The sequence below is a fragment of the Quercus robur genome, chromosome 8, assembly GCF_932294415.1.
Source record: "Quercus robur chromosome 8, dhQueRobu3.1, whole genome shotgun sequence".
In the NCBI taxonomy this organism is placed as follows: Eukaryota; Viridiplantae; Streptophyta; class Magnoliopsida; order Fagales; family Fagaceae; genus Quercus; species Quercus robur.
In genome coordinates, this window is record NC_065541.1 from 65,616,344 (window position 1) to 65,643,765 (window position 27,422).

At 34.8% G+C, this 27,422-nt stretch overlaps 1 protein-coding gene across 1 annotated transcript; it reads right to left on the reverse strand.

The window, feature by feature from the left end:
• Window positions 1-422: 422 nt before the first annotated feature.
• LOC126697747 (anaphase-promoting complex subunit 1) lies at window positions 423-25,761 on the reverse strand. The gene is made up of 37 exons (XM_050394842.1): window positions 25,412-25,761; window positions 25,051-25,114; window positions 23,847-23,931; window positions 22,745-23,031; window positions 22,453-22,558; window positions 22,178-22,338; window positions 20,071-20,258; window positions 19,906-19,975; window positions 18,969-19,139; window positions 18,230-18,711; window positions 17,299-17,758; window positions 16,555-16,893; window positions 15,706-15,789; window positions 14,205-14,297; window positions 14,028-14,087; window positions 13,452-13,550; window positions 12,975-13,115; window positions 11,703-11,783; window positions 11,557-11,628; window positions 11,125-11,196; window positions 10,015-10,108; window positions 9,848-9,930; window positions 9,627-9,683; window positions 9,411-9,488; window positions 9,156-9,277; window positions 8,906-9,066; window positions 8,300-8,376; window positions 8,102-8,215; window positions 7,854-7,955; window positions 6,274-6,414; window positions 5,760-5,933; window positions 5,277-5,340; window positions 5,052-5,191; window positions 4,815-4,972; window positions 2,456-2,534; window positions 2,017-2,115; window positions 423-1,206 (listed from the first exon to the last, which is right to left on the reverse strand). Exons 1-37 carry the CDS (start codon window positions 25,636-25,638, stop codon window positions 823-825), a joined length of 5,469 nt encoding a protein of 1,822 aa, XP_050250799.1. The 5' UTR covers window positions 25,639-25,761; the 3' UTR covers window positions 423-822.
• Between the last annotated feature and the right edge of the window lie 1,661 nt (window positions 25,762-27,422).

A 27,422-nucleotide genomic window follows, 5' to 3' on the forward strand; every position in this document is an offset into this window, starting at 1 on the left:
TCCATCCAGAACCACATGAAATTTGCCTCCCCCTATCTTGTAGCATGATCATGCTTTCAACCACCCAATTTTGGCTACCACACTTCTCTTTAACTAGGGTAGTTGAATTCTAGAAAAGACTTTAATATTTTACAGCACGACTTTGAGAGCCCTGATGTAATCAGATTACGGCAATGATTCATGTGCACCGCACAGCAAGACTTGGGAAATCGAATTCTAGGAAAGATATTACACAACAAGACTTTAGACCCAAGAGTCATGATGTAATCAAATTAGAAAGATGATTCACGTACACTGCAAAGCTTCCTTGAGCTCTTCAACAGTTCCTTTCTGCTTTTTTGTTTTTTAAAAATAATGATAATAATAATTTTCCTAGTTCCTCAATGTGAAGTATTCCGTTCCATCTCACACACACACACATATCTATAAAACTGAGATAAATTAAGTACTCATTTTCATGGTAATACAAAATTTAACCGGGCCTTAACACATATATATATATACCTTTTACACTAAACGTCTACACTTGGGTGCCATTGCCATAGCTTTTAAATAAATCTTCTGCAGCCTGCGGGTTGTAGTTTGTTCACCAATCCTTCACTTCATCCGAGGAAAATCAAAATGTACAGTTCCATCCCATGCAGACACAATTTGCTGGTAACATACCGATACACTGCCTGTTTTTCCCCTTTCTTCCTTTTTGTAAAACCCAACTTGCAAAATTCTTAAAAGAACTATTATAACTCACCAAGATATCAATAGAGTCCAAATACAGCAATGCCCTTTCTTCAATGAAACATAATGTAAGACTCATGCAACCGACTAACAAGACAAGAACTTATCTATCTCACCAATAGCATTGATGTGAGTGCTTGGAAATAACAAACGCAAGAAGGGAGTTAAAGATGATGACATGAGCTTAGGTTTGATTCTCTCCGCTGCTGTCTTAATCACAAATGGAGCCGGTACTCCAAACCACTGAAGGTACCATGAAAGAAGTATTGCACTTTTCTCTCTCTCAAATTCCATAATAGGCCATTTCCCAGAGTTCAAATAATTACAAAAATCATCCTTCAATCCTGGCGAAAAATTTAGGAGCTCATCCACCCTCTTCCTAAGAGACCCTATAAATTTAGATTGAACAATGCCACCTCTAGAAGTGGTCAATCTTCCACTCAACAGAGCCTCAGTGTAGGTTAGTGCAAGCTACAAGCAAAAATGGGTAGTACAAAAATTATTCTCCCAAAAACATTGCGAATAAAACTAAACATAATAAAGACTGGGCAAACTGTGGATAGTAATTGAGGTTTTGGATCTGGTCATGACTGATTTCTAATTATTGGGTAGTTGTGAGTGACTTCTGTAATAGAGGAAAGGGAGACCTTTTTTTTGTGACTGTTAAGTTAAACAAAGCACCCATTGGGTTATGAACCCACAACCTAACCCTTCACCTTATTATTATGGGGGAGAGATGTCATGACAAAGTAATTGTGTGTGTGTGTGTGTGTGTATGCAGATATGGTAGAGTCCAAATTGTAATCATAAACAGTATTATTATCTGCACTGATCCAAACATTTAGGTTCAATTTGAATCCAAGTATTAATTTTACATGCAAGAGTTGCTTAAAAATTTAAAGTTTCAAAAGGATAATTAATATAAGATCTTACATATAGCAGAAGTTTTCTATATTTATTATTTTCAATTGGATTAGGATATTAATTGGGATTAATCACCTAAATGCTAAATCTGAATCCAGTCTGATTATGACCAAATCTTAAGAATTTGATTAAAATTTGAATCTTCTAAACTGGTTCCATGTGATAAATAGAATCTTAGATGATCCAATTTAGTTGGAGCCTCCCAACAGCTAGTCCAAAATTAGTTGCACATCAACTTAAAGCAGAAATCCAGTTGTTTCAGCACATAATCAGTGGAATGATCTACAAAATCATGATTCCAGTAGAAATGACTTGGTACAATTAATAGATCAAAGAGCTAGAATTTCAGTAACTTACCTTTAGACTAGAGATAAAGATTGAGTCACTTAAAACAACAGTACCACTCATAACCTGATCAGCCATAGACGCAATTGTTGTATAAAGTGACAAATACACCTGCACAATATCAAAAAATAAAAAACTGAGAAGTTCCCACTAAATAAGAATGCAACATTGGAGCATTGAATATTTGAAGTTTATCATGAGAGGATTCCAAAAAGTAAGGAATGCAACATCAGATAAGCATTCAGTAGAGCAAAGCAATCATAAAACAGCTGCCAGTGTTCCATCAGGGAAAACTTGTATAAGACATGTAAATTCACACACTTCAACACACATAATTATATGATAACAAAAGTATTGATGCTACCATTATCAGGAAACCTAACTTAGGTTGTTCATGTTACACTGCATTAAAAAGCACAGAAAAGCCAGTCCTTGCCAAATTTATAGTTACCTGTAGAAGAGCTGGTCTGTCCTTACTCACACACTCAAATAATACTTGCAAGCAAAATTCCTGGAAATCAACATCGGATCTGCAGAGATGTTTAATGAGTAGAGTATAATAAAGAATAAAAGAATTGAATCCCCTGCTAAGGGTAACAAAAAGCAAAAGTAGCCGCATCATAGGTAATTGATTTAACACTATTCTTATGATTCTTCATGTGTTCAATTAGGTCACTAACGCAAGCACAAATTTTAGCAATACCTTTGGTAACAAATTGACCATATTTAAGAAAACTTAAGTGTGGTGTATCTATCAAAAAAAAAAACCTTAAGTGTAGTGTTGCAAACATGAACCCTTTTGCACCAATCCACTCTATCATGAGCAAATATACTCCACTGAGTCCTTAGACATTGATGCTGAATTGTTCATAGTAAGTATTTATTTAGCCATCTGCCCTGCAATTGCTTTAAATTTCATGTAGGTATTTATGTACATCTGGACATGTTTCATATAACCACCAAAGGACTACAACTTACAGCAATCTCTGTTTGTTTTTATGCATTGTTGGACACCAATATCCATCTGCTTTATAGGTTTCCAGTTGAAAAACAGGCTGAATTGATTATTTTGGGGGCTTACATTTGTATCAAATAAGTTATTATCTCGAATGATCCTCTCATTCTAAGCCAATTAAAATGCAGCCCCAAATGTTCTCACTAGGAATAAACAATTACCAATAAAATGCAGTTTTAAACCACTGTATAGCAATTTTTTTTTTTTTATATAAGTGATGCAATTTTATTAGACAAAAGAAAAAAGAGGCAATGAGTTCATGATAATGAACACAAAGGATCAAAAAATACAAAAGATACAAAGAAATCAAGAGGGAGGTCTAAGGGAAATTAGAAAATCAAAAGTGGAAGAACAATCTGTGAAACCCCAACCTAGACCAATCAAAGAGAGTGCAGTTAAACACAGATTTTAATTGATCCAAGGAGCTCTCAGAGTTATCGAACGAGCGGTGATTCTGTTCCTTCCAAACAATCCACATCAAGCATCCCGGAATTAAGTTCCAACTTCCAAGTATCCGAACCATGCTTCCCAAGCCAATTTCTCCAGCAAAATAATGAATTCATAATCAATTCTAGCATGACCCAATGAATCCCAAATAACGGAAGCACATCACCCGCCCCCCAACCCCCTCCCCCCCCCCCACAGCACATGGGCAACAACACTGCAGAAAGAGATGATCTACTGATTCTCCCTCCCTTCAGCACATACAGCACTGCTTTGCTAATAGCAATCCCAAATCCGATTCCAAGCTGCTGTCCACAAAAAGAACACAACCCCCCTAGGAATCTTAGGACTCCAAATACCCTTCCAAGGAAATGGGAAGCTGTTAACACCCCTAATTGCATGATAGAAAGATCGAGTATCAATTTTATCGCTTCCTTTAAGACACCAGTGCAGCTTGTCATTCCCCTCACCCGTTGGAGTCTTGAGTATAAATATAATCAAGAAAAGAGCCTATCGCCTCTATTTCCCAATCATGAAAGGTTCAGTGAAACCTCAAATTCTAACTTCTACCCTCCCAAACCGCCTAAAGGCCTAAGACGTCAGAGATAAAAACCTCCTTATCAGCTGAGCAAGCGCAAAGATCAGGGTAAAGGAGCCTAAGAGGAGTGTCCTCTGCCCACTGATCATGCCAAAAAAGAATATGATTGCCTAAAACTTCAAAAGCTACATGAGGAGAAAAAGTATCCCAGCCATCTCGAATACTATGCCATAGATCACACCCATGACCATGAGCTCCCCTACTAACTTTAGTACTCCATCCCCCCGTCCTCCCCATATTTGGTGGCAATAACCTGTCTCCAAATCCAAAGGTGAGAGACTTTGTCATCAAACCTCCAAAGCCATTTCCCCAACAAAGCTTGATTGAAATGCACAATCCTCCCGATCCCCAGTCCACCCACCTCAATAGGTGAACAAACTTTATCCCATGCCACCAAAGGGTATTTAAACCACCCATCTAACATCCCCCACAAGAAATTTATTTGAATTCTAAACCACTGTATAGCATTAAATATTCTTTAAAATAAGGCTATGCTCAAACACAGTACCTAAACAAAATCCATTGCCTAGAAATCCATACAGCTTTATATTTATATAGTTGATCATCACATAAGGAAAAAGGAAAATATACAAGTAACCTTAACCCTAAAAGCAGCTAAAGTATGACAGGATCACAAATTTAAAAATCAGGAATGAGAGTGAATTACACACAACACCAAAACTATATGGTTCTTAAATCTGAGAAATCAAAAGCAACAAGGCAAGTCAAGAAAAAGAATACATAGATACTTGCCTGCTATTCCAGGAAGGGTCACAGCAGAGCTGTGCAAAAGCAATTAAGCTAGGATCAGATGAGAAGGTACTGACCAACTGATCAACTGTAATGGAACCAGGTCCACTGCCACTGCTAATACTTGGATCAAATGCTGTTGAACTTGTCAAGCCAAATACCTGGATCAAAGAAAAATTGATATTGAATTAGTGATCTTAGATAAAGCAACACAGTCTCAATATATGATAAAATACTAACCTTGTGCATTGCTCGTGACAGAAGAGACTGACAGCCTACAGGATCATCAACATATGAACAAGCTCCAACCTTTCGTTTGATATACAGAACACCAGAATTGAATGGGTTATTCTTGTCCCTGAAAGTCCACCAAGGTTTATCTGTTGAAAGAATAAAATCTTAATTTTATCTCAAGCTGCTTGAATTAAAACAAAAAATGGAAGCATAATAGTGCTTTATCTGTACCTTCAGGGCAAAGATCTATTACTTGAGACCAGTACCGAGGGCCACAAACACGTATTGTCTTCAGCTGCAAGCAACATATCAAATAATTTATTATCCACAAACTAAATGTCTCAAGTACAGTGAATCTAAGCTGAGCAGACAGATTCTATCCAAATCCAAGGTCAATTAACCATGGGTAATGCAAGGAAATTAGTAGACAAACAACCGCACTTGCATTAAAGTAGCAACAAGAAGTGTTTGGAAACCAGCAAGTTTATGGCTTCCAGATAAGAAGAGATTATCATATTGAAAGCTCATTATAATAGCTCCAGTAAATGTAAATATGCCTTGCGACAGAAACTGTGCTCCATATAGTGGCTCAGTCATGCAAGCCCATAGACTTGCCACATAAGATTTCAATTTTATTTTGAGAGAGAGTGCAATGGAGGAAGATGAGGAATTATGTATATCCGACAGATTTCATTATGAGGATAGGAAACTTACAACAGCACGTTCTGGCAGAAGGCAAGGGGTAACCTCACAAAAACTTGTTTCTGCATAAAGTTCGGTTTCCCTAGTTGTAACTTCAAGAGGAGCATACACTGGTAGACCAGTATCAACATCAACTGTCTGGATCCAGCGAGCCTCCGTTGCAAGGACATACAAATGCCGGAATGCCTGAAAACAAACTTCCTTCAGAAAAACAAAAAACAGTGACAATTGAACACAGGAGGAAGGGGAAAAGCATGTGCCTAGCCTTCCATCATAAATAATAATTGCTAAGACTTTGGACCTCGGCGTCAGATTAATTTCAAAGAATAGCTCTTGTTCTATAATCTTAAAGGCTAGTAGTCATTTCCTTCTACAAAATCAGTAGGACATGTTTCGCATGATAACTCATGATTCTTGGTCATGAGTATATTAATACAAAATGATAGCTATTTAATGCACCATTCAAAACCAATTGAAAGTTATGCATTCCTTATTTGTAACTCAATGGTTCCATGCTTAGTTATACCTGAAGGTGGCATCGATTGTCATTTGGTCCAGTAGGCAAGCGCGGATAAAGAGTGATCAGTAAAGCAGCAACAGAACTGTTGCTTGTTGAAAATGTCCGCATTCCTCCCCCAAGAAACAAGAAGCCGATTGCTAAGCTTACCTAGTACATTTAGAAGAAGAATAGCAATCAACATAGTTTTTCTTCTTTTTTTTGTTTTATTATTATTGATAAATTACACAGCCACCCAATGGATCTTGAACCCACCTCACCCTTCTCCTAGAACTTATAAGGGGAGGATGTACCAGTTAAACTAGAGCTCATTGGTGCCAATCAACATAGTTTCTCTCTCAACTTAAACGAAAACATTTGAACATGCTGAATGCAAAATTTAATATGAAATACCAAAGTAATGTAATTAGATATATCTTTACGTCAACAACAACCAAACATGTTTCTAATGCATACTGAAGGTTGCATATAGAAATGTTGAGCCATGCATGAGATGATAAAAGATTTGACAAGATTTTCATATTACATTAGGCTCTAAAGGTAATATTCCCTCCATCCCAAATTATAGGTCCTCTATTTCATTTTAGAATGACACAAAATATGGTCCATCTTTTAAATGTCAATGAACACACTATTGATAACTTTCCTAACTTATCATGTATTTTATTTGAAAAGTCAATTCACTAGTTCATTTGGTTTTAAATTTAAAGAGGGTAGCTTCATAAACTCAGGGCATGTTTGGTATGAGGTAATAGGTCCTATATTGGAATAGTTATTCAAATGTAATAGTTATTCGGTTATTCGGTTGCATCTTCAGTACAAGGATAGTTATTTCTTTTTTTTTCTTTTTTTTTTTGATAAGTAAGAATGTTATATATACGAATGGCTACTCTATGCATAAAAAACATAGAGCAAACCCAGAAAGTACAAGGAGGAAACAACGAAAAAGCAAAAAAGATAACCAAACCACAAATTAATTACAAAGAGAGAGAGAGATTAATTATTTCTTAGGATTAACTATTCCTTAAATTGACGAATAGCTATTCCTCTTTGTTATAATAGCTATCTTTAGTGCATATAACGGCTTTTTGAAATTAATATATTTCTGAAAATACAAACTTTCTATATGCATATAACAATTATAAAAATAAAAAAATCATCAAAAAATAATCTCTCTCTCTCTCTCTCTCTCTCTCTCTCTATATATATATATATATGTGTTGTTATACAATAAGGATGTGAAGATGTTTTCCAGGTATTTTTTTTAATAAAAAAAATTATATCCATTTGATGTTTTCTTACTATTTTTTTTAAAAAAAAATTATATCCATACTATTTTCTTGTAATAAACATTTATGAGTATATGACTTTAGAGTTTGAGTTCACGAAACAAATCAAATACAAATTTTTGAACCCAAAAGGTATGCAAGTTTTTCTAAATGCTCCAGAACAACCATGAAAGGCCCATAATAAATCCATTACTGGGTTTCAGGCCTCAGAATATGATAAAAACAATGAATATGAATTATGAGCAGTTCTAGAGGCAATATGAGGTCTGATGCAATAAAATAAATAAATAAATAACTTACTGCCATCTGAATACCATAATTGGCATGCCCATCAGCAGAATTTCTGCTGCGGAGAAATCTCAACAATCGAAAGGTTTGTAGATGTCCAGAACCAGCCATAATCTGCTCCCTCAAAACATTCATACCAGGATTTAGCCACGACAATTATTTTCAGGACAGAAAAAAGCAAATAATAATAATAATAACAACGATGATGATGATGATGGTAATGGTAAAAATTTAAAACCAAACAAAGTAATCAAATTTACCACAGAGAGGGAGAGAACAATTAGGTGAAGGCATATCTCTAATGTGCCCCGATCAATGTAATGAGACAATCCCTTTGGGAAGGTGTTTCCACTTGTAGCAGAAACAGGCTTGATCTATACACACAAAATTAATATTTACTTCTAAATAGACACATAAATTTAAGCTGAAATTGAGGAGCATCATGCCTAATGTCAGACCTCATTAAGGAAGTAGACAGCATATTCATAGAGTAATTCCTGTGCATTTCCATTCTTTGTACCAGCAAACCTTAACCCTGCCCACAATTAAAGATAACAAGCATCAACTTTAACCTCTACTAATTGCTGCAATTAATAAATACACAAGTAAGGCAGCAATAAAGTGTAAAAATTTTGCCAAAGACAACAGTTAAAATAAATTAAATAATACTATCTACCAACATCATAATGATCAAACAATTTAAACCAGAAGTCAATGTCATTAAGAAGGAATTGTTACTTAGATTACCAAAAAATGTACCCCCACTGTATTGTTGGTCTTCAATTCCATTTTGGGATGCCCTAAAATATTCCTTATTTGAAAAGTCAATCAACACGATTTTAACAACTTTCCAAACTTACCCTTTAATTTATTTGAAAAGTCAGTTGCCCTTTTTCATTTGCTTTATTTGAGTTTATATTAAAGTTAGTATAGAAAACTCCTACCTTTTTATTTGAAAGCCAATGCAATGAATGAGAATCCCATAAAAAGTCAAAAGCTAAACCAAGTACCAACATGGTGACGAAAAGAGTACATTTCATGTTATATGAAACATAACAACTTACCAAGAGAAATACATGCTCCAGCCACTATATTAACATAAGCCTGGACAAACGCTTCTGCATCCATATCATCAATATCACCGGAATCATCCCTAAGGCCTTTGACACCATTTTGGATAATTTCAGGAATCTGGGACTGAATCCAATCTTTAGAAGGATGAATCCTACAACAAATAGCTAATCATCTTAGATCTGAAGAGTAACTAATAGTAACAAATTAAGTTGTTGGAATAGTTCATAAGATCAGCACTACCTGCTCCACATTATCAAATTCCGAGCAATGACACGAAGCATTATGAAGTCAGGCCTCACATATTGCAAGTCAAAACGCGTATTAGGTATAGAAAGCTTTGACATAATTGCCTCTGATTCAGTCTGTTAGGAACAAGCGGCAAAGTGAGAAAATCTTGTTAATAAGGCGTTTGGTGATTGGAATGGTCAGAGACTGATGCACTTGTTAATGAAAGTTCACTCAAATCAACTCAGAAGGTCCTTTACTGGAAGTTACCTTTAAAAACATTAAAGCAAGAGCAATTGTAGCTCCTGGTGCTGTAACATCAACATTTACTGATGTTCCATCCATCATCTACAAGACAACATCATCATTAAAAGAAATGTCAACATCAGTTACTCAGGAAAAAGGAGGAAAAAATCCACAATATGTTTTGGACACAAGTTTTAAATTATGGACAGTGAACAGTCGAAGCTATGTAAATCACACAACCTGAGCAGTTCCACGATTTTGTTCCTCTGTTAATAGGGACAAGAAAAGAGATCGTTCCTGATGAAGAATAAAACCAAAAAGAGAAAAAAAAAATTAATAATCTAAGTTATGAGTACAATATTTCAGATACACTAAAAGCAACCAAATAAAACTCAAGATTCAAGAGTACTAATCCAGATTTCAGCCCAAAAAAGAAATAATATATTAATTCAACAGCATACATTACGAGCTTCTTTGCCACCAATATAGTGGAACAATCGATCAACCATTGAGTCTATGCAACCAAGTGTGTCTCCACCCCGACCTTCAGTTAACATAGCATGGTTAGCTAAGACCAAAATTCACAAGATTTGATTAATGGTGGTGTCTTGTTAGTTATTATTCATACCCAATGCAACAAGACCCAATGAAAATCCTGCTGAAACTGCATAACCCTCCCTTTCAAGTACGTTATCACCTCCACTTCTACGACCAATTTCACCCTGTAAAAAAAGAAATAATATAAGGTCAACTAGAGAGCAACTGATGACAGAAAATAAATAAATCTCAAGAGGACAATTTTATAATCAATAGTCACTTGTTGCTTGTTAGACTTATGGTTAAGTGATTAAATTCACCATTTCCTAACAGCTTAAGCTTTTGGGACAATCGGTAATTTAACATTGCTAATGTCTACTTGGCTAGAGCATGACACAATCATATATGTAATAGTATACAAAGGAATGATGTGTAAGCATATTTGGTATTTGATGTACTATTAACTAAATATTCAAGCCAAAATTCTTTTGAAATTATCTTGATCATACACTATCCATATCATATCACCATTTAAAAAAGAGGGAGGCAATCACATTGTTTGATACAAAACCTTGTGGTTTTAATCAAAAAGTCTAGGGACACAAATTTTGCCACAACTTGCACGTGTCAAATGGTGATTGGATTATTTTTTACCAAATACCAGTAGTGGTCCCATGTGTAAGTAATGCAATCCAATCACAAATTGGCAAAGGTGTGAGTTGTGGCAAAGTGTGTCCCTAGAAGAATTGGGTTTTAATGACTACATCATACAGGTTCTTGTAATGCAAAATACAGACTTGTTAAATGCCTTTAATGGTTTAACCAAAGTGAAACTAAGTACAACATACTCAGAGTGATAAAAAGATTTTAAAGACACTATCTAAGTGTACTGGACAGTTTTCAAAAAGATAAGTTTACATCCAATAAGAATAGATCATATACACGCACAAGGAGGAAGGACAAAAGGGGGACAAAAAATATCAACTTAAGATAGTCCCAGCAGAATTGAAAGAGAAAATCCAGCTTCAACCAAAGAATAGGTTCATTTACACTTCTTTAACAGATATGCATAAGCATCAAATAGAGGTCATACTTATTCTCATGAAAAACGAATAATTAACATGCTCTTTAACAAAATATATAGAAGTTACCAACAATTATAAGATTTCTACTAACAAAGAAATGAGAGAAAATTACATACCAATAAAATCTGCATTGTTTGTGGATGTGCTGACCCTTCATAAAGAAGTCCAACTGACATTAATGCTGCTGACTGGACCATCAACAAGAAAGAGTGCATAGAAAAAATCAACATTTGGAGAGTAACCAAATAACCCTTCAAATAATACTGACTAAAACAAAGCATCAAGTGCACCATGTAAAACTAGATTGGAAGTTGTAGGTAACAATATTAGCAAATGAGGAAACATATTGGACGAAGAAAGTTATAATATAGACACATCCGATTCATTCATGTGTCTGTATAGAAAGTAAGTTTTAGCATAAATGCAAATTTTGGTTTTCTTATGCTGGAAATGAACACAAATCGAAATTAGGAGAAAACAATATCTGCAAAGATAACTTATAGGCAAATTTAGTTGGTAATACAAAGACAACAGCTTATATTGCATACCTGCAGAAGGGTGGGTAACTCCAACTCTGGAAAGGAAGATGGATGACGAGAAGGTATATGAAGATAAAGAGACTGCAACAGGATGATGCAATAAGTTCAGTGCACTCTATATATATATATAATTTCAAAAGAGTATCTGTTTTTACTTTTGATATCCCCGGTTGCATTGTTCCCCTATAAGAAGCAGCCAGGCCAAGCATTATTCCTGCAGTTGTGCTCTCATGTTCCTACAAAAGCAAAGTGTTACAGAGCAAAATGAGACACTAATTGTAGAAAGAATAGAAGAGAATACAAAAAGATGCCGATGGTAAATAAGGAGCAGAAGAAGAAAACAAAAAGGGCCAGACATCAAACACATATAACACAATAATAAAAAACATATGGCATGCCTTTTATGTAAACAGTACACAATTTAACAAAAATCACAAAACAATTATAGAAAAAATCCATTTATGCCAATCAAACCATTATTCCAAAGAAAAATCAGTGATCAAACATCTTTGGAGAATGTCTCTCTACAAGTAATGTCCAATCTATTGCACCATGGTGCTTGTGGGAACAAATAAGTGAAATTGAATGGAGAGTGGTACTGATAGCAATAAACTGGTAATGATGACAACATCTCTATATGGAGTGGTAGCAATTATTTGGGGCAGGGATTAGGGAAGAACACAGTGCCAAGGTTGTTGTAACAACTTGGCTGCATTTTAAGTGCGTTTGTGTAGGTTCTTAGAAGTATAAGTGCACATGGACACCAACTCTTTGGTTTCACTTTCACAACACTGTCTTATCCAGTAGGTGTTGATATACATTGTTGACCCAATCCCATCAACCGAAGTTCATGGACAGTCGCTCAACCAACAAGGTATTAGAGCCTATTTTATCTCTAGGTTTTTTAATAACTTCTTCAATTCTACATACACAAGGCCCGCATGTTTAAGGTTGTGAGCAAGACTACAAAAGAAGGGGAGTGTTAACTTTTTGGGTGTCTCAACCAAGGTTAGGTTGGAACACAGGTTTCAAATATACTTGACCAAAAAAAAAAAACAACTAACTTAGATTTCATCTAGCTAGCAGCAACTGTAAATTAGCATTAAAATGGAACTTTAAATAGCTTCACTAAAATAGCGATGCAGTATATCTAATTGCACCATAAGCCACATCTGGCTAAAAGCATCAAACAGGAGTGAAAAATGGACTTTAACGACCCAAAAGATTCCTGCAGAAGCCATGCAAATATTACTGAAAAACCTCAGATTTATGGAGACTAATTTAAGCAAATATGAATTCCCTGGAACAGAACAATGTATAACATCAATATCAGCAAAATAAAATATTTCAAAATTTAACCTCTCAAAAATAATACCCAAGGAACTGAAGCCAATGATGATAAATAACAAAGATCATAGAAACTACACCTGCTGATAATACTGGTATATGTCAGTAAGATTCAAAACACGCAAATATCCATGTAATCCTAATGCAAGAAGAAGCCCAGCATGAACAGCATTTGGTTCCTCAGGTTTGTTATATATTATCCAAGTTCTTGACATTTTCCCCTGCAAATGAAAGGCATACACATTTCACATAAAATTCATACAAGTTATAAGATAACACATGTAACATAAGAAAACCAAGTTGGGTGGGGAGCCAAAATGAACAGAAACATAAACTTGCTTTCAGCCTTTCACTGTACTTAAAATAGACTGCACTAGAATATTTCAAAAATTCAATGTGCCACAGAAAAAAAAATCTATTAAACTATTTTGCAAGGTAAGGATGAAACAACCAACTACAACAACATCCTCCACAAAATAACAAACAAATATCACCCGCATAAATTAACATATCATAAGAATCTATGCACTATATGATGTTAACAGATAAAAATAAACCTGAAGGGGGGCCAGCCTTAGTCCAGCAGCAACAGCATTGTGAAACTCAGGCCAAGATTTAATTTCTTGAATATTTCGTAAGTTCGGGTCTAGATTAACCTATCAAGCAAGAAAAAAAAAAGGGAAAAGGTAAGAGCTTTTGAAGGTAAATGCTTTTGAAAATGATGATAAAGGGTAAATATGGGAAAAAAATTTATATGTCAAAACAGCAAAAACAACACACTAACATGCCAACAAACGCTTTCCAGGAACAGAATTAAAAACAAATTAAAGAAGGGCAATACCTTCTTCTCAAACCAAAATTCCTAGGTTACTTATAAAAATAAAAATAAAAGCAGAATTCCTAGGGTGAAACGATATTAGAATGGAACTATAAATTTGTTTTTTTTTTAAATAAAAAATAAATCAATATCTCACTGAAAGAGATCTCTGTTGTCAGTTCATGATAATAGATGTAGTAAAAAATCAGTCAAGGCAACAAAGAATTCTAAAGAACATGGCACATCAGATAACCATGCATGGACAGACAAGAGAACAACACCAGTTTACTAATAGCAGAACTTAATATGAACATACAGTTGCATTTTGTTGGGCAGGCAACCGACCTGCTAAAACAAGCTTTGGAACTGTAAAGGCCTACAAAACATTGAAAGACAACCTATCAGGAAATGAAAGAGTATCGACAAGAAACACAGTTTACAAAAGAGCTTTCCCATTAAGGTGTGAGAGAGAGATTTGCTAATAAGGGAGTACCTCTGTTAACAGAGTATATATGGTTGCAAGAGTAAATGCCCCCCGACCAAAAGGAAGAGCAGTGGTCCTCTGAGCAAGGTTCCATAGCTGAGCCTATAAAAACAAAAGGAGGCAATCTGCATTGAGAACTATTATGTCCATTAAGCAGGAGAAACAAGAAGGGCATCAATACATCAATCACAAAATACAGAAAATCAGCAGAATTATTGTCCAGTCCATTAAGCTGCTACATAAGTCATGTATGTCCACAATGAAGAACATTCAATTATTATAATGTAAAATGTCTGCTCTTCTTAAATGTTATACAACAGTCTAGGAGGGTTTCCCAATTCAATTAGCTCCAATCTGCAATTAGTTTTGGTTTTGATTCCATTCAAGACCAAATATTTTTAAAACAAGGAACACAATACCAAAGAGAATTTGTTCTGTGGGCCTCTTGTTATTACAAGTTAGTACAAACACTGTAACTTCATTAATGAAACTATATAGCATTGTCTTGCTTTCAAGAATTAGCCCGTGCTGGAATTGTAATCAGGAGGAAGCGTAATAGTTCGAGTCTAGGGCCCTGTCTCACATTCTCAAGTCACAAACTTTACCAATTCAGTTAGCAGTTTCTTATTGGGAAAAACTTTGTGATCACTACTGCAACGTTACATATTGTATTATCCCGATCTTCTAAAGACTTACCTATCGCGTAGAATATCAACTGTGGACATATATACATTGAGTTGTCAACTGTTCCATAAATAAGTTCATGAAGCTCTCATAATTTTTGAGAATTACAAAACTGATCAATAACAAAATAGTTGTGAATCCCATGATTGATTATCATAAGCCTGAGATTCCAAGTAAAGCAAACATTGTATGTTCTGTTACCCACATCAAAATAATACTTAAGTAGGTATGACACATGCAGAATACTAAATGCACCAAGCATTTTTTTTTTTACTTAAAACTGTTAAAAAATGCATTAATTAAGCATTTATTCTAACTACTGAGTTGCCCAGGGCAAGGAATTTTGATATGGTGTGTCATGAAGTATAAGTGATGCCCAGACAGATTTGTCATAGCATCACCTTTTTTACAGCATATATGTCAAGAACCTTCGTATTGGGTTGTAGAAGGCTCATATTCATTAAAAAGTACAAGATCATTTTGTGTTCTATAATTCTTCATCCTTACAGTATCAGACACTTGAATTCAAGAACCAGATGCCATTATGTTAACCAATGCTGAAGCCTGAAGTAAACTAAGCAATAAGAAATTTTATATTGGTGCCTGGGTAACAAACATAAAAAGGATATTTTTTCCATTTTTCCCCCCTAAAGATAACAGAGTCCTTGAACCATATCAGGATGTGGCAAATTCCTATCATGGTACATATTCAGTTATTCTTCTTCGCTAAAGATCATGCAATTTCAACCAAGAATTCAATTTACTTTGGTGGGAGAGAGAGCTATGATATATCATTGAGAAGAATGAATAACTTGTTAAAGCATACCTGTTGGAGGTCCTGATCAGAGGCACTAGGGTTAACAGCTGTTTGAATCGCCACAGGTCTTGTAGAGCACAAAAGGCGTCGAACCTAGTGAAAATATAGTAGCTATCAAACACAAAGAATACAATTGAACTTAAAATTTAACAACCATCACCACAAAAGGTACAATTTAAGGAAACGCAATTTGAAAAAAAATACTGTCAAACAATAATGGAACTGAAAATAAAATAATAACGAGGTGAGATGTTGATTGACAATCATCACCTAAAGGGAATCACAATAAGGGTAAGAAAAATTAAATAAGATCCTGGAGTTTAAGGGACAATAGAACAGGCTTAATAACACATACAAACAGCCCAAGGAGTCACGGGCCTAATAACATAAACAGAGCTTTACTCTCACCATATATGGTAAAATTAAAATAAAACAAGTTTATTTAGAAAAGGTAAAATCAAGGGCCCAATAACCACAATCTATTTCATTTGACCCCCACCCATCACAATTCACAAGCCTGTGGACCAATATACATGAAGAAGGTGACTGAATCTAGGAACAAGAATATGGATTATTCTTTGCATTGTTGGGAACACATGGTTACAACACCTTGACAATGTTAAACCACAAGCAAAACTAGATTACACAGCACAAATCTGAGCGGAAGGGTGCCAAAGAGTCAGGTAGGTGGAGTAAAGGACTACTGCATGCCTTATCAAGAGTGTCATTAGGAAAGTGATCCATTTGCACCATTTTAGTTTTAATCTGCTCACAAACTCTATTTTTTAATATAGGTACCTGAGGCATTAATTGGATCCATTTGAATATATCAGTTCAAAGTAAAGGCCCTAGACTGACCTCATTCAATCGCAGATCACGACCATATCTCAACTGTGTGCTAGAGTTGAAGATATGCTCCATACCATCTGTCATAGACCCATCAACAGAATCGGTATCTTCAAATTTGGTACTTTCCAACCCAATTGTATCAGAAACTGCAGAAGGAATTGTAACTGGATGCAAATGTAGCATGTAAGGTGTAGACATAGAGATCAAATTCACATTGGTTTGCGTCTCAAGTTCCCTTGATTTGCATGAGCATGCCAAGCAAGACAAAGCCAAATCTTCTCGACCAAGAAGAACATATGCAGCTGCAGGCCAGTCGGAGGGAGGAGATTCCCGACACTTATCCAATGCCTAATTTGTGCAGAAACAAACAAATATTGCTTAATGTGAGGAAATAGATGACGGCTAAAACATAAAAACCCATCAGAAAGGTCAACAAAACTACTTTAAAGGTGCAGCAATATAAACTGCATATTTCCAGAGAAAAGAATATGACAGCAACATCATCTGATATGTTTTCCAACACATTGTTGATAGTGGGATAGAATAGGCAATTATCAACAACTCAAGATCAGCATCACATCTGGCTGAGTTCAGCATCACATCTGGCAGTATGCTGTCATAATCATAAAAATAAACCTATGGGCACCTTCAACTTTATAATACCAATCACCTTCATGCTACTGTTTCAGTTTTTTTAGATAATTCACACCCGAAGTTCATATATATTTGACGCACTATTGTTACACAACTTACATGTCGCAGAGGAAGGGATACACCAGATGGCAGTAAGTCTAGCTGTTGCAGTCCAAAATTTTCCCCAACCATTGCCAAAACTGTGAGCTCCTCATGTGTGCAATGTGATCCCATGGCAATGTTACAGTAAACACCAGTTGAAAGCTTTTTCCCAATCCGTTTAGCACCAGATAATAAGCTATAAAAGGAAACTATCTTCCGGGCCCAACTTACAACAGGACTCCCATCTTTACAAATTAAATATGGTAGATCATCAATATTAGCAACACTACTTCCATGTTGCAAACAGTTTTCAAGCCATCGGAATAAACTGGGAGGAATTTTCCGGGAGCAGGAAGTCATGTCCATCCCAAATTTCTTAGAAAGACTAGGAAAATCACGAACATAATGATCTAAATAGCTTTCCTCACCCAGGAAATTGGCAATATTACACAATAGAACCGCCAGAAGCTCCAAGTCCCTATAATCAACAACTAAGTATTAAATTGCATTATTTAAATACAAGAACAAAAAAACTCGAAAAAGAATGTATCACAAATCATTGTTGCAATCCAATGAAGACAAGAAATCATATGTAGTACAGCTCAACCCAATTACATAGACCAGGCAGTAAAACTGCAATGATTAATAATAGAAGTACAAAGGAGTCACTTCAGCCAATGCAATCCACCAGTAAATTTTTCAGCAGAAAGTAAAGCAAACACTTATGTGAATCCCTTATCATTTTATTAAATCTTGATTAGGCCTGTAAATTAGACAAAGAACCATTCAATTTCAAACATTATAGGTGCAGACTGTATATGCTTTCAGTTATCATGCAACTTAGTTCAATGGTTATTGCAAGTCATTCTGCTTGAAGTATATAACTTAGGTCCATTCAAAATCCTAATGATAAGAACCAACATGAATCTACACAAGAAACAAAGACTACCTTTTGCGAAGAATATCCAGTTTTAGACTCTCATAAACTGCATGCAGAGAATCCAAACACTCCATCAATACTTCAGAGTAAAATGATTTTTGCAAACTTTGTGTAGCATCCGAATGTGACCTAGGTAAAAATCCCAGCACATCAAGTGACATCTCACAAGAAGTTCCAGTAATCAAGTTAAGTTCGTAGTTCTTGTGAAATTTGCTGCTAATAAGAAACTCCCAAGATGACTGTGGCACCGAATTTACAGAATCTTGAGTGCCAACAGAGCTTTTACACATTTGAGTAATAATAGTACAGAATGAGTCCCATTCTAAATTAACACTAGAATCAGCATTTGATAAATAGGCAGAGTCGCCATCTTTCCAAAGAAGACCCAGAAAATGACCGTAGAAACTGGAACTGAGCCCTTCAGCCATTGCTGTGATGCAGTCATCTGCCAACAAAGATGACGGGCTTCTTCGAAATACACATCGAAACATCTGGAAAACAGAATCAAAATAGAAAGAGAAAAATGTCAAGGCCATGACAAGTACTATCAAAGGAAGTCACTTAAATGCATTGAAACATCCATGGTTGAATACAAGTACAAGAACAAACTCAGGTAATTTGTTTATCAAGAAAAAGCAGAGTAATATACAAAATGACAATGCTACATATGTGTGTGTGTGTGTGTACATGTATTATTTATATATACGTATAAAGGGAAACACAATGATAGTCTGATAAACAAGCATACCTGCCCATTATTTACTATTACATTGATACGTCCCTCAACAGCATCAGCCAATCCGATAATCTTTAAGTCATGGGACACAGATGATGTGTCCGGAAAATCCAAATTAAGCGAAGCTTGACTTTTACTCAAACACGAAGGTAACATATACCTACACAGGCATTGCTTTCCTGACTGCAATTGAAACATATATGTCAATTATACACATCACAAAGTGATACTGAGAAAAAGACAAATCAAAAATTAAGCAAGGAACCCTTTCTGTCTCATAAAAAAATTCTTGCATAACAAAATTATAAAAGATGTTCTACAGAATAGGCCTTCAATTTTTGTGAACAATAATTTCTTTTCTTTATGGTTGGACAAAACATAAGACAAAATGCATATGGCAAACCAAATCAACACCAAAAAAAAAAGATAACACCGATCACTTGGGATTGGCCATGTGAATCCCTTTTCAGCAACGAGTTCTTATCTAGGACATCCAATTGCATTCATGCATATGCATTACAAAACTAGAAAATTCAAGGGAAGCAAGTAGTCAAACTTCCTACTGTGGGTCAGACCTCGTTGAGTGCAACTATGATATCAAAACAATTACTGTTTAAGACAGAAACAATTCCAGTAAAGTAAATTAGAATACCATCAGTCTGAAAGGCAAACTGCCTTTGCAAACACTCAAATAGCACCATGTACCAGTAGAAGAACTAAGCTTATACTTGACACTTAGCATGTGTAAGCAGATGTAAGAACAATATTAGTACTGAGAGACAAACTTTCTCTAAAAATGACATAATCAGTTCCTGTTAAGACATGGTATTCTCAGTAATGATAGTGAAAAAGATAGCATGCAAAATGCACAAATAGAAAATCAATTAGACAGAAAAAAGGTTAACAGAATTAATGTAAGCCATGTTATCATCATATGCGTATAGCTTACATAAAGAAGAAGGGCATTTTCTGGATTCAGGACAAAGATGTCTGCATACGGTAGCTGTCCCACTTTAACCCTGGAAAAAGAGGAGGGAGTGGGGGGGATTGTCCCTAAGATTATAAAACAATTGGTCAAGATGAAAACCAAAAAGAGAGAGAAATGCAACTCTACCTAGGGCGCGTGACAATCACAGGTTCAGCTGCAACCGCAGGTATGCTCCAGCTCATGTCAGGTTTTATATCAAAGAGAATCTCATTATTAATTTCAACACTTTGTAGCCGTACAGACAACAACTTCTTTTGCTCTTGGTGAAGAAAACAAATTACAGGAGCTGCGTCATTATCAGTTGCCAGAAAAACCTGGAAAACATTACAGAACAGTAAAAATCAAAAGAAAAGGAAGAACAATTTATAAATATGAAAATATTAGCATCAATTGCTCAAAGGAAAGGCAGCATATCAAGATGAATTAAATACAGATCACAAGCAACCAAACAACAACGACAACAACCAAGCCTTAGTCCCAAAATTTTGAGGTCAACTATGAACCCTCAACAAACCAATAAGAATTGACGTCATGTATTCTTTTTCACTATAACACAAAAACATGTAGCCAAATCATACAACTAAGGGGCCCTTTTTGGAGGTTGGGATTAGTTTGTGCAATATGTAAAATTTTCAATGGGGGCTGGTACTCGAATCTATTTATGGAACAATTGGTGGCATGGGGACTCTCGTTTAAATGATGTATTTCTGGAAGAGCGTTGATTATTACACACCGGTGAGTGTAGAGTGTGTGAGCCACGTCAATTGAAATCATGTTTTCAAAACACAATTTCAAAATTATAACTGAAATCATGTTTTCCAAGACCATGTGTACAGCTATGTGCAACAAACATTAACGTTTCAATTGCAGTTGATAAAAATGCATCAATTGTGTTGTCTTTGAATGAAAAACACAGTTGGAATACTCAATTCAACCAGTATCCTTTTTTTCTATTGCTGCATTTACACATGCACCAAGTGGGTTTCGAAATGTAGATAATCTTGGGAATCATAAATTAATACTCATTGATTGGTGTTGTAAGTTCAAGAGTAGTGAGGAATCAATTGATCATCTTTACTTCATTGTATGGTAGCACAGGATATTTGGTGATTCATCTTTACTTTATTTGGAGTTGCCTAAGTAATGCCAAAGACAATGTCTCAGCCGCTAAGCTGTTGGAAAGGGAGATTTCATCGTCATTGAAGTTCTAAGCTTGGAATGTGGCACCACTGTGTTTTGTGGACAATTTGGGGTGACATAAAAGTCAAAACTTTTGATGGTGTTGAAAATACAATCCTCATCGGCAAGCAAAGAATGTCAAGATTTTTGTATGATCAGATCACTGTTTTAGATATTCCTTCGTGTACTTTCTTAGAATTCCTAAGCATCTTATATTTGACACTGTAAGCTTCATGTAAACTTCATCTGCATTTGCCTTCCTTAATAAGATAATTTACTATCTATCAAAACAGGAGTGTTCCCAACCCCTGAAAAGCAAGGAATCACGAAAGAAATTAAAATTGAAGAAAGGAAGAGAAAAACAACAAATAAAGCAACAGATTGGCAAGGGCAATTATGATCTTAGGACACAGGAAAACATCAAAACAATAGTCAAAAGATGTTTGAGGTGAGGTACTGCCACAAAAATCTGCAAATTTTGTAATTGTTATTGAAACAGCATGCACCAAAAATGTCAAGAGCCTATCAGCTAAGTTGATCCAAATCCATGGAAATCTTTAAAAATTTCTTCAAATTTGAAATCCACTTTGCGTACTACTCTTACCAGAAATCGTGTAAATTAATGTTACAATGAAATGAAAGCCATAATGAATATCAAAAAGGTCAAGATACTAGTGGCAGTGGCTATATCCTTAACTCTATTTAAGAAGAAGCTAAGTACCAAACCCATGTCAGCAACGACACTTAGGTTGATCTAATCCAACAGACCCAAACAGTCATTGCCTCATTGGACCTTGAACCATTTGGAAGTAAGTTTCATGTTTGGCCTTTAATCCACTGCATGGTCAAAGATGCCAATTCAGCTTCTCCCTTTTAGTGCAATCGCTTAATGAGAAAAATTCTCGTTAAGCCTTCATCCAGTTTTACACTGCTCTATAGGTATATAATTAACTTAGAAAACAAGATGAAGCAAAACAATAATTAAATATAAATAAGAGATTGCCTGATAAAATATTCATTCAAAAGACACAAAGATCAGTAAGTACATTGACACCTTACTAGCAGCTGTCTGGGCACCCTTCCCCTGCCATATTCTACGGAAAGAGAATTGTTTTTGTAATACACCAGCAGGAACTACATCAGCTGAACTACTATTTGCCAATTCAAGGTTCGAATTAACTGCTTCTGCAACCCAGACCGAGTGTTGCATCTTTCCTGCATAAACATGACTATATCAGAAATGATGCATGTGGGATGCCATTAAAAGTTTTTCTTTGTACAAAGGGAGTTCCCAATTTAAAATTTGACTACAAGAGAGGCATAAGAAACCTTTGTTGTATGATGCCATAAGAGGAATCTGATCACTAGTCCATATTGTTCTTTCATCAAATTCCTTCATTATGTTCAACTTTCCTCTCTCTTCAATAAAAGTCAACTGACATTTTCAATAACAAAATTTATTAATCAAGAAGAAACATAGAACTGGAAAAGCCAAGTGTACATTAGCAAAAACAAGGGACCATGGGCACAAGTTATGAACATGGGACTTAGCACATAATATATATATATGACTTATCAAAGTGAATATCTGAGTAACAAGAGTAAAACAGAAATCGCATACCTGTGGTTCCTCCAGTGGATCTTTCAGAATTAGATGTGAAGATATTGAACCAGTGTCTCCCTTACAATTATAATCAGATCCACTCAGAAAATTGAGATTATGTTGTGGGCTATGACTGGTCTCTCTCCTACGACGGTGTACATCACGTACACCTAATAAAGGACTTGAACATGAAAAAGGAATATGTGTTGGTGAATGCACTTCAGCTGCCTGCTGAAGTAATAAACCAAATGGAAGAGGCCATATCGATGCAATGGTACGAGGAAGCGTAATAGATACTACCTCACCTATCCAACAAAAAAAGAACTCAGTTTCAACATACTATGAAATGAATAAGGTGCTTACTAATATTATTAACAATTATTCTTATTATTAAATACCAAAAAAAAAAGGCTTGAAATAATCACGCATTATGATTTACAAATAAAACAAATCAGTAGCATTCCCCTTTGTTGTGGCAAATTGTTAGTATGATAGAATGATCTTGGCAAGGAGTTCAGAACTTTCACATACTGACTCTAGTCCTGACACATCAACAAGAAAAAGAATGAACTGCAACCCACCATTTGATGGGTTTTAACTAAAGCACCAACCAGACAAGTCATGAGCCTGATTAAATAAATTTCACAAATCCAATCTAATTTATTCTTCTCAAAAATCATCATTCATCTTTTCAAATTCTGATTTGAATTTCAAAGAGCAACAAATAGTGGATTTTTTGAGCACACTGGGACAATTAAACAGGATTCATGAAATAGTCCATCCATGCATGTCTATTTTTTTCTTGCCTATCTGGTAGAACATCACTGAGTTCCCATCTTGTTATTGATGCTGAAGTGGCAAGAGTGCTAATAATTTTTCTTTTTCTTTTTCTTTTTAAGAAAGAGTGCTAGTAATATTTATAAGAAACTTTGTAATTCTTTTAGGCTACAGAGAGCTGCTCATCGTGACCTGGTCATGACCTTTTTCATTAATAAATTATTTTACTTATCAAAAATATATATATTTATAAGAAAGTTTTTTCTTTTTACTGCAGAAGAGCAATGTCCTGAGAATATTATCAAGTAATTGAATTACCACTGAACAGTTCCTGCCTGCTCACCTGATGTGTTGTAGATTGTTAAAGACTCAATTTGTAGGACACAGAGAAGAGCTTCAGCCATATTACCCAGACGACACCAGCACACCTAGAATTTTGATAAAATTATAGCCAAGACTAAAAATTCAGTCAAGTGAATCAAAATTAAACAAATACCATGCTATCTAAAAGACAAACAAAATGACAGATATAACAAAGTATGTTTAGTTTTTATACAGTACTAAAAAGAAGCTCTAATGAACAAATAGGCAAAAGAACCATAGCATTACTGCTTTAACCGGATGTAAAAGGCAAATATAAAAATCATAGGATAAAAAACAAAAACAAATGCCTGAATATATTAGCTCTAATGGCATCTGCCTCAAAACAACTCAAGCAATATAATTTACGGCAAAGGAATTCCATTCATTTTCTTATAATATAATATTTAGCATCCACATGGAGACATGCTAGCAATCATATTTAAGCCACTAAGGGAACATTGAATGCCACTAACCAATCTATGAGAATGTACACATTATTTTATGCCTTGTATCGAATTTTTGAAGCAGATTTTTCCATATATGGAGTAGAAAAGCAAAATAATATAAAGAAAGGAAAGAATAAAAAGAATTCAAAAAGGGAAGGCGGGTCTAAATAGCCTGCACTATGACGTATACCTCAATTCTGGACAGATAGATGAAAGATCAAATCAAAATAGATATTAACAAAAAAACAAACAAATTGACTCAGGTTTACAATGTGCATGAAGAAATGTGCCCCAAAAAAAAAAAAAAATCTATAAGCAACCATAAGAAAACCCATGTTGAAATAACAGCAACAAAATATCTCTGCAGAGTCTAAAGAACAACAATACACATGGCATTTACTCCGAGGTGTTTAACTTAGCTTAATACTGTGATTTACACAAAAACGAAGTAAAGAATATCATTTTAGAGAAGTACTTACCACAAAACTTTACCATTACAACAAAAGATATATACTCGTGGCTATACATATGGGAAAAACTTATGCACAATCCGTTAGATGCAATATATAATGTTCCCCAATTAAATACAAACACATGGTTGCGTTAACTAATGAATCACAAACAGTGTTATCTATTCCTAAGACAATTATATTCAATGCAGCAATGACTGTACCTAAGTTTTTCCCTGTATTATATATATCATCGATCTATATACTGTGCCCCATAGAAAACAAGTACCTTGATAATTGGGGAGGGTAAGGTGAATCTCTTAAATACTCTTGAACCTATTGTCCATATTATCCTGTTACAAAAAAAGTGGAACACAGTACAATTCAATCGTTAAGATAAAATACCACATCCAAAACTTGATTCTAAATATAATAATGATAAAAATCAAATAAGCAAGTTGTTAAGTTGTTCATGGCACAATGTGATTATTACAAATTAACTAAGCTAGGAATTAATTTGAAAAAATATTTGGTTACCGAGAAAATGCAAAGACAAAATTCAAATTTCTGAGTAATGATTTAAACTCAAAACCCTAGAAATCATAATCTAAACTTCGTTTTCTCAGTGAAACCGCACATAAAGAATTTACCGGCTCCCTCTGATGAAAAGCTCGTGATCGCTCCGATCGCTAAACGCGGAGCCCGAAGCGTGTTGTTCGCCAGATTCGTCTCTTTCCCGAGCGACTTCGGGGTCGAAGAGAAAGTAATCGTACTTGTCGGTGACATTATCGGCGGGCTTTCCGTCCAGGGCTTCGGCGATTAAGCCAAAGGGCTTGAACTCGCCGAGCACTGTGAGGCGGCGAACCCCGACGGACATTGTGGGAGCTGGAAAGAGTGAATGAGAGAAATGGAGCAAAGTGCAGTGGAAGTTTGTGTGAGAGTGAGAGAGTTTCTCCCGCTCTTTTTTTTTTTTTTTCTTTTTCACTTTTGTGTTTGTGGAATTAGCCGGGTAGGGGATTTGGGATGATGGGTTTAAAGTTTTTAACTATTAAACTTTAAACTCATTTCACTCACGTGTGTTTGTATCTAAAAAAATAAAAAAATAACTATTAGACACTAAGGGCCTATTTGATACATATGTTTAAAAACTGAAAATTGTTATTTAAAAAATTTTGTGAAAATATGTGTAGGTGAAAAAGTGTATAGAAATACGTGAAATGTTGTTTAAAAACTGAAAATTGTTGTTTAGAAAGACTTACCAAACACCCCCTAAAGTTGTGCTCTATTTGGCTGCATGCATTCGTTAATGAAGCATTCACAATAAATGTTGTAAAACCGACAAAAAAAACTATTTTTGGTGAGTTTGGTTCAGTATTTTTAAATTGTGTTTTTTGAAAAAGTGGTGATTTTAAAAAGTGAGGTATGAAATTAAGTTTTTATAAAAAATAGAGTGTTTAGAAAAAACTATCAAAAAGTGCTTTTAAAAAAAACAAAGTGTTTAGCTAATACTTATAAAAGTAGTTGTTTTAGTTATAAATTATCAAAAATGACAAGATATATATAAAGAGAATTCTTTCTTTTAATTATCTTTCTTAATGCAAGTTATGGACACAAAATTTTCACAATCACAATAAAGTTTATATGACAGGTGGTTAATGGTAGGAAAAAAAAAATAATGTCACTAGTAGGTCTAAATGAGAATCAAAAACAATTTACTACGTAAACTTTATTATGAAATTATTATAAAAATATTCTGTCAATAGCACTATTTTTTTTCTAAAGAAAAATAGTACTGATTTAAAAAGTTTAGAAGCATAATAAAATATCACAATATTTTTACAATACTCTTTGTTTTTAGTTGTGGTCAATCCTAATCTAATATTTTATTAATTTATTTAATTTTATTTTGACATATGAAAATATTTGATACCTCAACTGTTGTGAAAATTTGTTGTGTTTTAACACAATTGTAATATTTATTTAGTAAATTTCCTTACATCATATCCAAGTGTCCCACTCACTACCTTTTTTTTTTTTTTTTTTTCCTTCACTTTTTTCTCCCATTCCCTTTAAATATCTTTTCTTTTCCTCCACTCACTATCTTGTCTCTTCTTCAAGTCTTCTTCCTCACCCAAAATACAGTTCTTCTTCTTCACCCAAAAGACAAGAAGAAAGAAATATATTACACAAAAAAAATTGAGAGAAGAAGCCACAATTGCAGAAGAAGAATCACACAGTAGAAGAAGAAGCCTGTAGCAGTAGTGGGTTTATAGGTTTATGTTGGAATTGAATAAGAAGCCTGCAGCAGTAGAAGAAGAATCACAGTATTTTTTTTTTTTAAGAGATCTTGGTAAAATTGGGATTTCAAAATAAAAATAAGGGTAGTTTAGGGATAATGTTGAAAATAACCAACGATAACATTTCAAACTTATTTGCTTTTTCGAGAAAGCAACTCCAAGGTCTGTTTTCAAAATGCGATACTCCCTCATATTTGGAAAAGTTGTTTTTTGATAATGCATGGTAGCAATAATTTACCAAACACACATTTTAAATTTTGGGCTTAGAAACGCACATTCTGGGCTCTAAAAGTGTAAACAAACGCACACTTTACCAACTCTATAACCAAGATATCAGGTCATTGTGCACCCTTAGCGCAATGGT